This window comes from Maylandia zebra, linkage group LG3 (genome assembly GCF_041146795.1).
Source record: "Maylandia zebra isolate NMK-2024a linkage group LG3, Mzebra_GT3a, whole genome shotgun sequence".
In the NCBI taxonomy this organism is placed as follows: Eukaryota; Metazoa; Chordata; class Actinopteri; order Cichliformes; family Cichlidae; genus Maylandia; species Maylandia zebra.
Window position 1 is genome coordinate 1,545,001 of NC_135169.1, and position 13,260 is coordinate 1,558,260.

The window sequence follows — 13,260 nt, forward strand, 5'->3', positions numbered from 1 at the left end:
GAGGGAGCAATCAGGAAATGGACCACAGGAGGGAAACACAGCTGGGGCAACTCAGAACTGACGAGACAGGGAAACGTAAACTGAAAAGACTAAGATAACACAGACTTTCAAAGTAAAACAGGAAACACATAACAGTCACGGCAAAAACAAAACACTGACACACCGAAACGTAACAAGTGGGGCAAAAAAGTATTTAGTCAGCCACCGATTGTGCAAGTTCCCCCACTTAAGTTGAGGCCTGGAGACTGGCTAAGCCACTCCAGGACTTTCAAATGCTTCTTACGGAGCCACTCCTTTGTTGCCCGGGCGGTGTGTTTTGGATCATTGTCATGTTGGAAGACCCAGCCTCGTTTCATCTTCAAAGTTCTCACTGATGGAAGGAGGTTTTGGCTCAAAATCTCACGATACATGGCCCCATTCATTCTGTCCTTAACACGGATCAGTCGTCCTGTCCCCTTGGCAGAAAAACAGCCCCATAGCATGATGTTTCCACCCCCATGCTTCACAGTAGGTATGGTGTTCTTGGGATGCAACTCAGTATTCTTCTTCCTCCAAACACGACGAGTTGAGTTTATACCAAAAAGTTCTACTTTGGTTTCATCTGACCACATGACATTCTCCCAATCCTCTGCTGTATCATCCATGTGCTCTCTGGCAAACTTCAGACGGGCCTGGACATGCACTGGCTTCAGCAGCGGAACACGTCTGGCACTGCGGGATTTGATTCCCTGCCGTTGTAGTGTGTTACTGATGGTGACCTTTGTTACTTTGGTCCCAGCTCTCTGAAGGTCATTCACCAGGTCCCCCCGTGTGGTTCTGGGATCTTTGCTCACCGTTCTCATGATCATTTTGACCCCACGGGATGAGATCTTGCGTGGAGCCCCAGATCGAGGGAGATTATCAGTGGTCTTGTATGTCTTCCATTTTCTGATGATTGCTCCCACAGTTGATTTTTTCACACCAAGCTGCTTGCCTATTGAAGATTCACTCTTCCCAGTCTGGTGCAGGTCTACAATACTTTTCCTGGTGTCCTTCGAAAGCTCTTTGGTCTTGGCCATGGCGGAGTTTGGAGTCTGACTGTTTGAGGCTGTGGACAGGTGTCTTTTATACAGATGATGAGTTCAAACAGGTGCCATTCATACAGGTAACGAGTGGGGGACAGAAAAGCTTCTTACAGAAGACGTTACAGGTCTGTGAGAGCCAGAGATTTTCCTTGTTTGAGGTGACCAAATACTTATTTTCCACCCTAATTTACGAATAAATTCTTTACAAATCCTACCATGTGAATTCATGGATTTTTTTTTCACATTCTGTCTCTCACAGTTGAAGTGTACCTCTGGTGCAAATTACTGACCTCTGTCATCATTTTAAGTGGGGGAACTTGCACAATCAGTGGCTGACTAAATACTTTTTTGCCCCACTATATATATATATATATATATATATATATATATATATATATATATATTAGGGCTGGGCCATATTATACCATTCACGGTAATACCGGTATAATGTTAGGCAACGATAGGAAAATGAAATATCGCGATAGAATGGGAGTAAAACGCGCATGTGCAGTGCCTTTGTTTTCATACGCACATGGCCGAGTGTTGAGTGAAACAGATGAACCAGAATTGGTTTGTAAAAATGGTGCAACTTCAGTGATGTGGAACTGGTTTGGTGTTTGTCCGTCAGATACACAACAAAGCACATTTTTTTGCAGAACATGCAAGCGGCCGTCGTTATTGTCATATTTGTCGGACTAAGATGCTCTTAAATCTGGGAGTAATCTGGGTCCTAAACTCCGTATGCTTCAGGTCAAACAACACTGCAGCATCACTTAGAGTTAAAAACTGTCTAAATTCTTTCATCTTTAATAAAACGATCAGCATTGCTGCTTTACCAGGTGTAACTATAAAGTTTAACTTCCAGGCATCCATGAAAACAAAAGTTATTACATTTAACGGAGTTAGAAGTTAGCAGGAAGCTAGCGGAAGTTAGCTCGCTCGTTTCGCTAGTTACCTAAGCATGATATAGCACGTTCTGACGGAGAGATTTCTGAAAAAAATCAAACGTACAGCTCTGCTATCACTTCCAACATAAATGAAGACAGGAAACTAAACAGCAGTGACGTTTGTAGGGTTACTGAAGTTGGGCTAGCTGGTATATAATGATGTGCTACGTGATCGCTAGCGACACAGCTATGTTAGCATAACATAAACAGTGAAGCTGGAGGACGAACACTAACACTTTTCCACTTATAAAAGTTAACGTGAAGGTTCTTCATGGTTAGAGACAAATGCAATCGCATGGCAGGATACTGTAAACGTACCAAACTTCAGTCAGGAGAACAACTGAGATAATCCATCCACAATACGAGGTTAGTCATTAATATACTGCAACAACATGGGAATAGAGCAGCTGCCAGAGAATTCAACATTAATGAATCAATGGTACAGAAGTGGAGGAAGCAAGAAGAATGAGTTTAATAAAGTTTGATTTATCTGACTGCTTTGTTTCGCTTAATGTGCCTTATAATCCCGTGCACCTTATGGTCCGAAAAATGCGTACTGCACACTGCAGTTTAATGTTGCAAAGCACCTCTTTTTAACTTCAGTGGATATTATACATGGTTATGCTCAGGATATGTCAGCCCATTTCTACTGGAAATGCCTTTTGGTTAAACTTTCATCAAGGAATTTGCATTTGCACTGTTACATTTTTATAAAGCTTTAATGTACATAAAAACCAGCTTCTTGTTTAAGTGAAAATAAATGGAAGGTTGTCTTTTTGCGCTAGTAATATTGTGGAGTTGTATTTTGTCTCGCATCAATTATATCGTCGGTTATATCGTTATCGCAAATTTTCAAATATATATCGTGATAAATATTTTTGGCCATATCGCCCTGCTCTAATATATATATATATATATATATATATATATATATATATATATATAATATTTGTGTACATGACAGCATTGCTGTCCAGCATTGTGTTTATCAAAACTCTTTTTACAAGTCCTGCTGTGTGTGTGTCCCCCAGGTGATTAACAGGAGGAGAAGAGTCTGGTGGTGCAACGGAGGAACAATTTCATCCATTTGGACTCAGCTCAGTCACTACGGAGGAAACAATCAATGACTTCAACACAAAAGGTGAGAAAAATATCACAGTTACAATTAGGGATGCACCGATACTGGTATCGGGGCCGATACTGTAAAATGTGTGTGTACTCATACTCGTAAAAGTTAAGCGATACCATGAACCGATAATAATGTAGCCCGGATGGGAATTTGGGAGTAGATACTCATAATTCCCATGGACTTAAATGCCACGGTAACATAAGGTGTTCACAGTTGATGTTATGTGATGTAACTGTACCCAGAATGTAATTTGCCCTGTAATATGTCACAAGGTAAATACAGGTAATTAGAGCAATCAAACTGTTATGTTAATCATAAAGTATTATTTTATGGTATGTAACTCTGAATGGAGTTTAAATATTGTTCAGAGTTCTAATTTTCTGGAGGCCCATGAAGGTATCATAAAACGGGACCTGTGTATCTGTTGCAATGGAGGAGGAGAAGAGAACGGCATAGAGAGATGCACGAGGTTAGCTGAACCAAAGTGAGAGACTCGGCTAGTTTTACTGAGGTTAACTAGCACAAAAGAGTGTGTGACTAGAAAGCTAACCGTGTGAGAGCTTCACAACAGAGTGTGGGTGAAGTGACTTTTTGTTTCAACGGTCGCACCACCGTGGAGTGGATTTAGTGTGGGACTGGTGAACGGTGACCTACCGAGCAACGGAACTGTAAGTCAGACTTTTGTGCTCTTACTGGGGAGAAGAGGATTTTTCTCCATCGTCTGGCGTGAGCAGCAAACAGGCCTGCAACAAGTGTGAATGTGAGTGTGTGTGGGGCCCATGTGTGAATATTGTGTGTTTAGTGGATTTATATAACGTGTTTTGGAGTGTATATTAGTGAGTCACTTACCAAAAGGTGATAACATGAGTTGGGTTGTGTAATATAATTTGAAAGGGAATTATTTCATTTATACAGTACAGTGTATTTCATTTGGTTAAGGAATTGGAATATTATTTGAGTTTAAAAAAGGGATGTGTTGTGATGTGTTCAGTAAACGTTTCGTTTGTGTTAAAGAGTTGCCTGGGGTCGTTTCTTTACTACTGGTTAAGTTTAACTTGTGTGTGGTAGAAGTATCGGTTTTTGTACTCAATATCTGCAAGTACTCAGATCCAAGTATCGGTATCGTATCGGTTTGGAAAAATGGGTGTCGTTGCATCCCTAGTTACAATATTACTGAAAGCTGGTGTGTTTTTAAAAACATGATAACAGCAGCTTTATCTTTTGCATCCTGGGCTCATGTCACGATCTGGTACAGGGATTCAACGCAGAGCGGTAAGGTATCTCCAAGGTGTGGTTTATTTACAGTGCAGTGCAATAAATGTACAGTGAAGGGATCCAAAAACTCCGGGGGGAATCACAGGGTAACTCGCTCACGTCTTCTCCGCTCACACTCACACACTTTCCCGTAGCAGGGAGGTCGCAGGTCCGGGGGGGGGGAGATCTGAAGCAGACGAGAAGGCAGGTCACCAACAAATCACAAGTCACGGATATGAAGCACAAGAGCTGTGAGAACACTAACGTTAGGGGTACAATCATCCAGCGACGAGAGGATCTGTGTTTCAGCCTAAAATAGTGCTCCCGGTGATGATGGGTGAGTGTTGTCAGGTGTGTGTGTGGGCCAAGGGCAGGAGCCCACAGTGAGCTCCGCCCAGGCAGAGAGGGAGAAAACAGCAACAGCAATTGTAGCCTTGTGGGGCCGACCGGGCAGGCACGGAGACCATGACAGCTCATCCATATATACAGAATCTACATTCGAATCAGAAACCACAGAAGTTACAAGAAAATACAAAGATCTTTTTTTATAAGCACACATTGAAACAACAATATCATCAGTTGAACTTGAAATTTCTTATGCGTAAAAGATTTTCTCTGCTGATCAATATTTCTTCAATAATGTCATTTTCATTACAACTCTCATTGTAGCACATCATTGTAATGTGATACTGCCACCAGAAGGTGGTGGAAACACACCTACAATGTGTTTGTTGACATGTTTGATTCCACCAATGGAGGGAGTTTCAGTTTGTTCCACGACTGCATTTCACTCACTGCCTCTGTTTGTATCTCTGTCACTGCAGGACCAACATGGAGCGAGAAGTCAGCGCTCTCAGGAGGCCGACAAACCTCACAGAAGAAAAGGAGAGAAAACCTACAGCTGTGATGAGTGTGGAAAGTCTTTTACCCAGGCTGGAGACTTAAAAAGACACCAACTCATCCACAGTGGAGTTAAACCTTACAGCTGTGACTTGTGTGGAAAGTCTTTTACCCTGGCTGGAAGCTTAAAAACTCACCAACTCTTCCACAGTGGAGTTAAAGCGTACAGCTGTGACTTGTGTGGAAAGTCTTTTACCGAGGCTGGAAGCTTGAAAAAACACCAACTCATCCACAGTGGAGTTAAACCTTACAGCTGTGACTTGTGTGGAAAGTCTTTTACCGAGGCTGGACACTTGAAAAAACACCAATTCATCCACAGTGGAGTTAAACCTTACAGCTGTGACTTCTGTGGAAAGTCTTTTACCTGGGCTGGAAACTTGAAAAAACACCAACTTATCCACAGTGGAGTTAAACCTTACAGCTGTGACTTGTGTGGAAAGTCTTTTACCCTGGCTGGAAGCTTGAAAAGACACCAACTCATCCACAGTGGAGTTAAACCTTACAGCTGTAACTTCTGTGGAAAGTCTTTTACCTGGGCTGGAGACTTGAAAAAACACCAACTCATCCACAGTGGAGTTAAACCTTACAGCTGTGACTTGTGTGGAAAGTCTTTTACCGAGGCTGGAAGCTTGAAAAGACACCAACTCATCCACAGTGGAGTTAAACTTTACAGCTGTGACTTGTGTGGAAAGTCTTTTACCCAGGCTGGAAACTTAAAAACACACCAACTCATCCACAGTGGAGTTAAACCTTACAGCTGTGACTTGTGTGGAAAGTCTTTTACCCGGGCTGGAAGGTTAAAAACCCACCAACTCTTCCACAGTGGAGTTAAACCTTACAGCTGTGACTTGTGTGGAAAGTCTTTTACCCGGGCTGGACGCTTGAAAAAACACCAACTCATCCACAGTGGAGTTAAACCTTACAGCTGTGACTTGTGTGGAAAGTCTTTTACCGAGGCTGGAAGCTTGAAAAAACACCAACTCATCCACAGTGGAGTTAAACCTTACAGCTGTGAGTTGTGTGGAAAGTCTTTTACCCGGGCTGGAGACTTGAAAAAACACCAACTCATCCACAGTGGAGTTAAACCTTACAGCTGTGACTTGTGTGGAAAGTCTTTTACCCTGGCTGGAAACTTGAAAAGACACCAACTCATCCACAGTGGATTTAAACCTTACATCTGTGACTTGTGTGGAAAGTCTTTTACCGAGGCTGGACACTTAAAAACACACCAACTCATCCACAGTGGATTTAAACCTTACAGCTGTGACTTGTGTGGAAAGTCTTTTACCGGGGGTGGAAACTTAAAAACACACCAACTCATCCACAGTGGATTTAAACCTTACAGCTGTGAGTTGTGTGGAAAGTCTTTTACCCAGGTTGGAAACTTAAAAAGACACCAACTCATCCACAGTGGCGTTAAAGCGTACAGCTGTGAGTTGTGTGGAAAGTCTTTTACCGAGGCTGGAACCTTAAAAAGACACCAACTCATCCACAGTTGATTTAAAGCACACAACTGTGAGTTGTGTGGTAAGGCTTTTGCTCTAAATAGCGACTTACACAGGCATCTAGTTACCCACTCTGGAATTAAGGCGTACAGCTGCGACTTTTTTAGAAAAAGTTTCAGTGACAAACAGTACCAAAATATTCACCTACGGATTCACACTGGAATTGATGTTTCCTGCTGTGATCAGTGTGGGAAACTGTCTACAACCGATGCACAGCTACAACAACTCTCTGAGGAGAGACCTTATAAATGTGACCTGTGTGAGAAGACTTTTAAAGCTCCAAATCAGCTGAAAAAACACCAACAGATCCACACCAGAAAGTAACTCTAGAAGTGCAGTTACTGTGAGGATGTATTGATTTTTTATCTTGTAATTTTAACCTGATTGTTTGGAAAAAGTCTGATCAGTAAACTTATGGAGTTATACTGAATGAACTGTTTTGAACAATGAAGACTCATTTTCACTCAGTAAGCTGAGTGTTGTAATGTAAACAGTAAAATGTAATTGGACGTTGGCAGAGATGCTTTTTATTTCAGGCGACGTTCAGGATAAAAACGTTGAAGGAATTCCCTGATTTACAATGTCTTTGTTTAGAAGTGGAGCAAAGAACATGGATCCATTTCTCAACCCTGTCGTCACTGTGGTGGTGGGAAAGCGTTTCTCTTTGACCTTTGTGGAATCACGAATCCAATCACGAACGGGACCTAAAAGCACATCAACGTAGACACACTGGAGACAAAATGAACTACTGCAAAGAATGTGGGAGAGGCTTCCACACACCAAGTACATTAAAAATACATGACCTCTTCCACAGTGTGGTCAAAAAGCACATCTGTGACCAGTGTGGGTCATCCTTCACCACTGCAGGAGAGACACCATACAAGTGCAGACACTGTGACAAAAGCTTCTCACAATCAGGTCATTGTAACAAACATGAACGAACACACATGGAAGTGAACTTCAGCTGTGACCAGTGTGACAAGAGTTTCAGGAATCTCAGTTCATACTCCGAACACAAACGATCCCACACTGTAAATAAACTGTTTCACTGTTACCAATGTGCAAAAACCTTCACTTCATTATCTGCTCTGTGCAAACATCAGCCTGATCATGCAGGACTGAAATCACTGGATCACAATGAATCTGAAGAGAGAGAAAGATCCTCTTCTGGTTTCAGGGTCAGACTTAAAAACTTTGAGATCAGGCTCCACAGAGTTCAGATGGAATCTCCTGTAAAGAGTGTCAGCTGATGTCACACTTGGATCTGATGAGGTAGCTCTGATTTCTGGACCTGCAGTGAATAATCCTGAATTATACATTTAGGAAGCTGCATGTATAGATATGTGTGGCAGGATGAATGTTATCCCTCGGTCCAACCCACTTTCAGCCTGGCACATTAGGGGGCGCTGGTATAAATAGTGGCCATTTGAGTGTCCCTGCGTCGCTTGCCTGTGATCTCCTTTTTGGTCACCTGACTTCCCTTTGGTGTGGTAGAGATCATTTGCGGGTTATTCTTCTGAAGCCTCCATCGCTGCTGGTCGTAGCTATAGAAGCCTCCTCTGAGCTATTCTGCTTACGTTCTTTGACACGGCTTACTTGGTACGTAATCAACTTTTGTTACGCTCTGTGCCTTCTATTGTTCTTTTATAGTAATTATTTATTATGCTTCGCAGGAAGTGTGGGCCTTAGTTTTGCGCCAAGCTACGCGAACTGAAGTGCTGCTGCTTTGCCTTGCTGTACTTTTACCGTCTGTTCCCGTTGCGAGATTTCTTTCCCTGCTGCTGTCAGCTTTTACAGTGGATGTCGGCGTGGACAACGGCCATATGCATGCCGGTTATCGGAGTCAGCTGCCGTGCATATTGATTGACTGTTAACTTTTCGTCGTGTGGACGGCAAATTGGAGCAGTACGGCGATTCCGTTTGCTCCAGATTTTAGAGTTTTATCCAGATTGTATGTTGTTTTATTGTTTTTGATTTGTAGTTTGGATTTTTGTTACACCACTGGTGGGAGGCCCTTTTTCTAGCTGTAGATCACCAGTGTGGTCCTGCAGTTGGGTTATCCCCCGGCGCTACACATTAGTTTGTTGTAATATATTAAAATTTTCTTTGTTTCTTTTATTCAGATGCGGAGTGCCGACGTGGAGGAGACTAGGGTGCCTTGGTGGTGGGATCCCTTGAGTGCACACACCTGCCTTGTTTAGTTTATTAGTGTGAGTGTGTGATCGTGTGCTGCACTTGTTTTTTGGGTGTGTTTTCTTTCTTTAGTTTGTGTGTGGCATCCCTGCCCCTCCACTGGTAAGCCTCAGCTCTGAATACCTTTTTAAGCATATTTGTACTTGAATATTTATGATTGTGCTTTTATATGGTGTTTTAAATAATTATTAATAAATTGTCAATTTGTTTCTCATTGAACCTCGTCTCTGGACTGAGTATAGCGAACCTAAGTGCCTTCCTGGTGATTTAGTGTTACTTTCAGTATTCTCTGGGTGAAATTCCCAGGGTAGCATTGTCTTTTTAAAACTGCAAAGAGTATTTTCTTTATTTCTACCTCGTCCTGCCACATATGCATATGCAATTTCAATCCTTCATTCATATGTAATCTTTTGCTGTGGTAAAATCTTCTCTTAAATCATTTTCTCCCAAAACTACAAATATTTTCACAGCAGTTGCTCTTAAAGCCTCCAAAATGAACTAAATCTGTCCACCAGCTTTGAAAAAACACCTGCCGTGACGTTATGTCCAGAAAAAAAGAAACTCAAGCTAAACTGGTTTTGGGCTGTACTTCCATGTAATACCAGTTTATACCAGAAGATGAACCAGTGAGGCTGTGTAACCTTTATTCAATTAGGCAAAGAACACAATCTTATTCACAGTGGCAGCAAAGAAATGTTGAAAGTTAAAAACAGCAGCACACATCAGAACCATTTTAAAGATCACAGGTGACTACTTTTACTTAATTCAAATTCTGTTAAACCTCTATTTTTTGCTCCTCCTTTCACTTTAGTGTATTTAGTCCTTGAAGTCCACATGTTGTTTTTTTAATGAATTTTGATCCACATGTTTGCAGCTGTTTTCTTGTTGATTTGAAGTTTGTATTATGAAATCCTGATAATGTTAAAGTGTTAGTTATATTTGATGAAGTCTGTGTAGAGTTTATCTTATTAAACAGTTTGGTGTGAAAAATAAAGAAATGGTCTCAGAACAAGTAGTTTGACCCATTATTTCCGATTCAAACTAATTTAACTGTTTTCAGTGGTACATGTGGAGGTTTATCACAGGAGGCGACTTGGCTGTTCTCCACTCACACTGAAGAAGGATCCTGCAGCTAATTAAAAACTCTAAAATGATCTTGAAGGAAAATTTGTTTGATTTTTCTTAAAAACATGCTGTTGGCATGAAGCTTTGAGACAGTGTTTTTAAGAGTCATTGTGGTTAACATCTCACACATTCCAATAAAGCAGATGTTCCTGCATTGCAACAGCGGTTTGCAGTTGCAATGCAGGATCGTGCTGCGTCTCGTCTACAGGACTCTCATGGAGCACCACTTTGAAACTTTATGACTCTCTCTGCAAAATACAATATATAAAGACCAATGCTGGGCAATTAATTATATAGTTACTTCTTCAAAAAAGTTACTGAGTATTGCAAACAACAAAGATTTTTGCAGCTGTTTACCTAAAAATGCTGCTAAGGGATTTTTCTTAAACATTTCAAACTATTTACAGAACAATCAGGTGTTCTGCATCAAATCTGATGCCACACAAATTATTTGTGCCTCTCCAAAAAATAATTTCTGTCCACTATGAGATAAAGGAGAACATCAAAAGCCTGATACCTGCAGGCCTGACAACAGGAGATGTATCACTCCTGTAACATTTAGCAGCCACCTCATTGTTCTGACACACACAACAAAACTATTGACTACACTACACACTAACTACACAAGATTTGCGCTAAACGTTGCAAATCTCTCACATCTCAAAACACTGCCGTCACGCCTAAATTTTCCTCTTCTTAACAACTTCTGTTTCTTAACAACCAAATGCCATGTTTTGATTGATCGGCATGGTACATTTTTTGACCAATGGGAAAGGGTGGGGTGTTTTGGTTTTGTCTTTGCTCACAGGCGGAGAGTGTTTTATAACGTTTTCTTTATAAAATGCCGTTTTTACCATTTCTTCCCCCAGTAAATATAAACAACAATATTCTGGAAGAAAACCAAACACTGGAGGTTTTTTTTTAAACACAACTCTGTTTTTTATGTGGCCTATCAACACAATTTGAAAACTGGTATAAAGTCCACTCTTTTTACGTCACTTGTTCCATCTGTCCTGCTCACATCTCCAATGGTTGTACATGTGTTCATTAACGTGGCTTCACTCCACATTAGCCACGCCACTTTGCTAGCTAAAACACCGGTGTCGGCACATAAGGACGCTGTCATAGCCTGTCAACGACGTTAATTAGCTGCGCATATACGAATTTGAATCACGTGATTGGCTGGACTATGGGATGAGGTGCCATTGTTCTAATCCCATACTGGAGCAGCCAGTCACTTACTGACTAACACTGCAAAACAGAATTGTTAACGTATTTACTTTAATTTCAATTCCGGTTAGAATTTAATTTTATGTGCAACACAGATTTTTTCTGCACAGACACCGTGCCAGCAGTGTGCAATTGAGCACACGCGCAGTTTAGAGGGAACATTGGTGATGATTATCAGAAAGTGAACAAGGTCTCATGGTTTGATGCTTGTCCAATGCCTGAGTTGACCTGGACTGGTTAAGCACTGCTTGTCTTATTTTATGATGCTGGATTTAACCAACGCTTACTGGCAGATTCCCTTGTCTGCAGAGTCCAAAGACAAAAACGGCCTTCTCCACTCTGTATGGTTCGTACCAATTCGTCACACTTCCGTTTGGCTTATTTGAAGCCTCGGCCATTTTTCAGCACCTCATGGAGCGGTAGCTGCTTCCTCAAATTGCATATGCTGTTTTCTACCTGGATGATGTTGTTGTGGTACCCCTGTGAGGTACCACACAGTTAAACGGTTAAAGGAAACCTCAGAAGAATGGCAGCTAATTCCCTTTTTGCAGCATGCAGCCAACGAGGTATTTATTGATTTATCGTTGATGAGAGATTTTTTAGTTTTGTGATTATGCTTAGTTGTAGCTTCATTTAAAGGAAGAAGAGCTTGTGAATTGGAACCAACACAGGAAGAGAGATTGAAGCCATATGTGTAGAGGAATGCGGTGACATACCATACCATACCTCCTGTTTTAACAGACAAGCTGGCTCTCTCTCTCTCTCTCTCTCTCTCTCTCTCTCCTTTTATGGGAATGTCTGAATTTCTATACATACAAAGTTACCTCCTTTTTCAGCAGATAAGCGAAAGGTTTTGTCCTTTTAAGGAAAAATTATCAGTTCCATACATGCCACTCCTACTGCTGTGGAAACTTGCTTTAAGTTTAAAGGATGTTCTGAATGCCCTGGGCGGTTTTTCTGTGTCACATCGGTTGAGCAGTGACCGCCCATGTGCATGTAAAAAATAGATATCTGAGTTGTAAGTTTCTTTGCCTTCTAACAACTTTCTCCTCACAATCGTGTTTGTTGTACAGTGTTATTTTTAGTGCTGTGTCTTACGCCGAGTTTTATTTTGTTAATGCTGTATAGTTTTCACGGTAGCTTTGGAGAGAAGTCTTCAAATAAACCAGTGACAGAAAATCACTTGCGTCTGCCTGTGCTTCGAGGGAATTATACTCATGTAGCTATGATGATGTTTGCTAGTTCACCTTACATGCATTAATGTAATAACATGGTTAGCGTACTCAACGTGAATTACACATGAACAACATTAAGCTACTCACGCAGAGAAGAACGGCTGCTGCCATCTTCGTCCGTCATCATTTCTGCTACAATGGCAGGGCTAGGGGCCAGGACTCTACTCTTCGTGTTTTTGGGGGATGTTGCTAATTCTGGGACCGATAACAGGCACCACACCTGCAGTAGATGTACACGGTGTGAGGTCTCAGCAAGCTATCAAATACGGCGCATTTCTCGGCTTTTAAAAAAACGCTATGAGGTGTTACCTCCTTTGACAGTATTGCAGTATCTGATTAAAGCACTTGTAGCAGGCTGCTGAGTTTGCATCTTTTGCTGTGAAGTATATAGCCGCTAAGACTGGTAGACCTAAATCTTCACCACCACGTCTTTATACATACAAGCGCAAAGGGGAGTGAGCGGGTCAGCGCTCAGGGCACAGAAACTAAGCTGGCCTCAAACACACCATTTATTTTCAGGATAAAACACAGTCAGAACCCCAAATACAAGCCAAAATCCCCGTATACAATAAAAGTAGTGTTGCAACCCGCTAAAAACCCTGCCGGCAGAAATAACTATACACCATTAAAACAAGGCTAAAACATGTTTTCCACATACTAAAACCACTCTCCCACAGT

At 41.5% G+C, this 13,260-nt stretch overlaps 1 protein-coding gene across 3 annotated transcripts in view; it reads left to right on the plus strand.

Annotated features, from left to right (window-relative positions):
- The window catches only part of LOC112430733 (uncharacterized), a 50,760-nt gene extending 43,178 nt beyond the window's left edge, over positions 1-7,582 (plus strand). For all 3 annotated transcript variants that reach the window (XM_076878337.1, XM_076878328.1, XM_076878332.1), the window contains 2 exons: positions 3,043-3,152; positions 5,219-7,582. In XM_076878337.1, the coding sequence (XP_076734452.1) occupies positions 3,135-3,152; positions 5,219-6,793 (1,593 nt within the window). In that variant the 5' untranslated portion in view covers positions 3,043-3,134 and the 3' untranslated portion in view covers positions 6,794-7,582. The remainder of the gene's footprint in view (positions 1-3,042; positions 3,153-5,218) is intronic.
- The last annotated feature ends 5,678 nt before the right edge of the window (positions 7,583-13,260 follow it).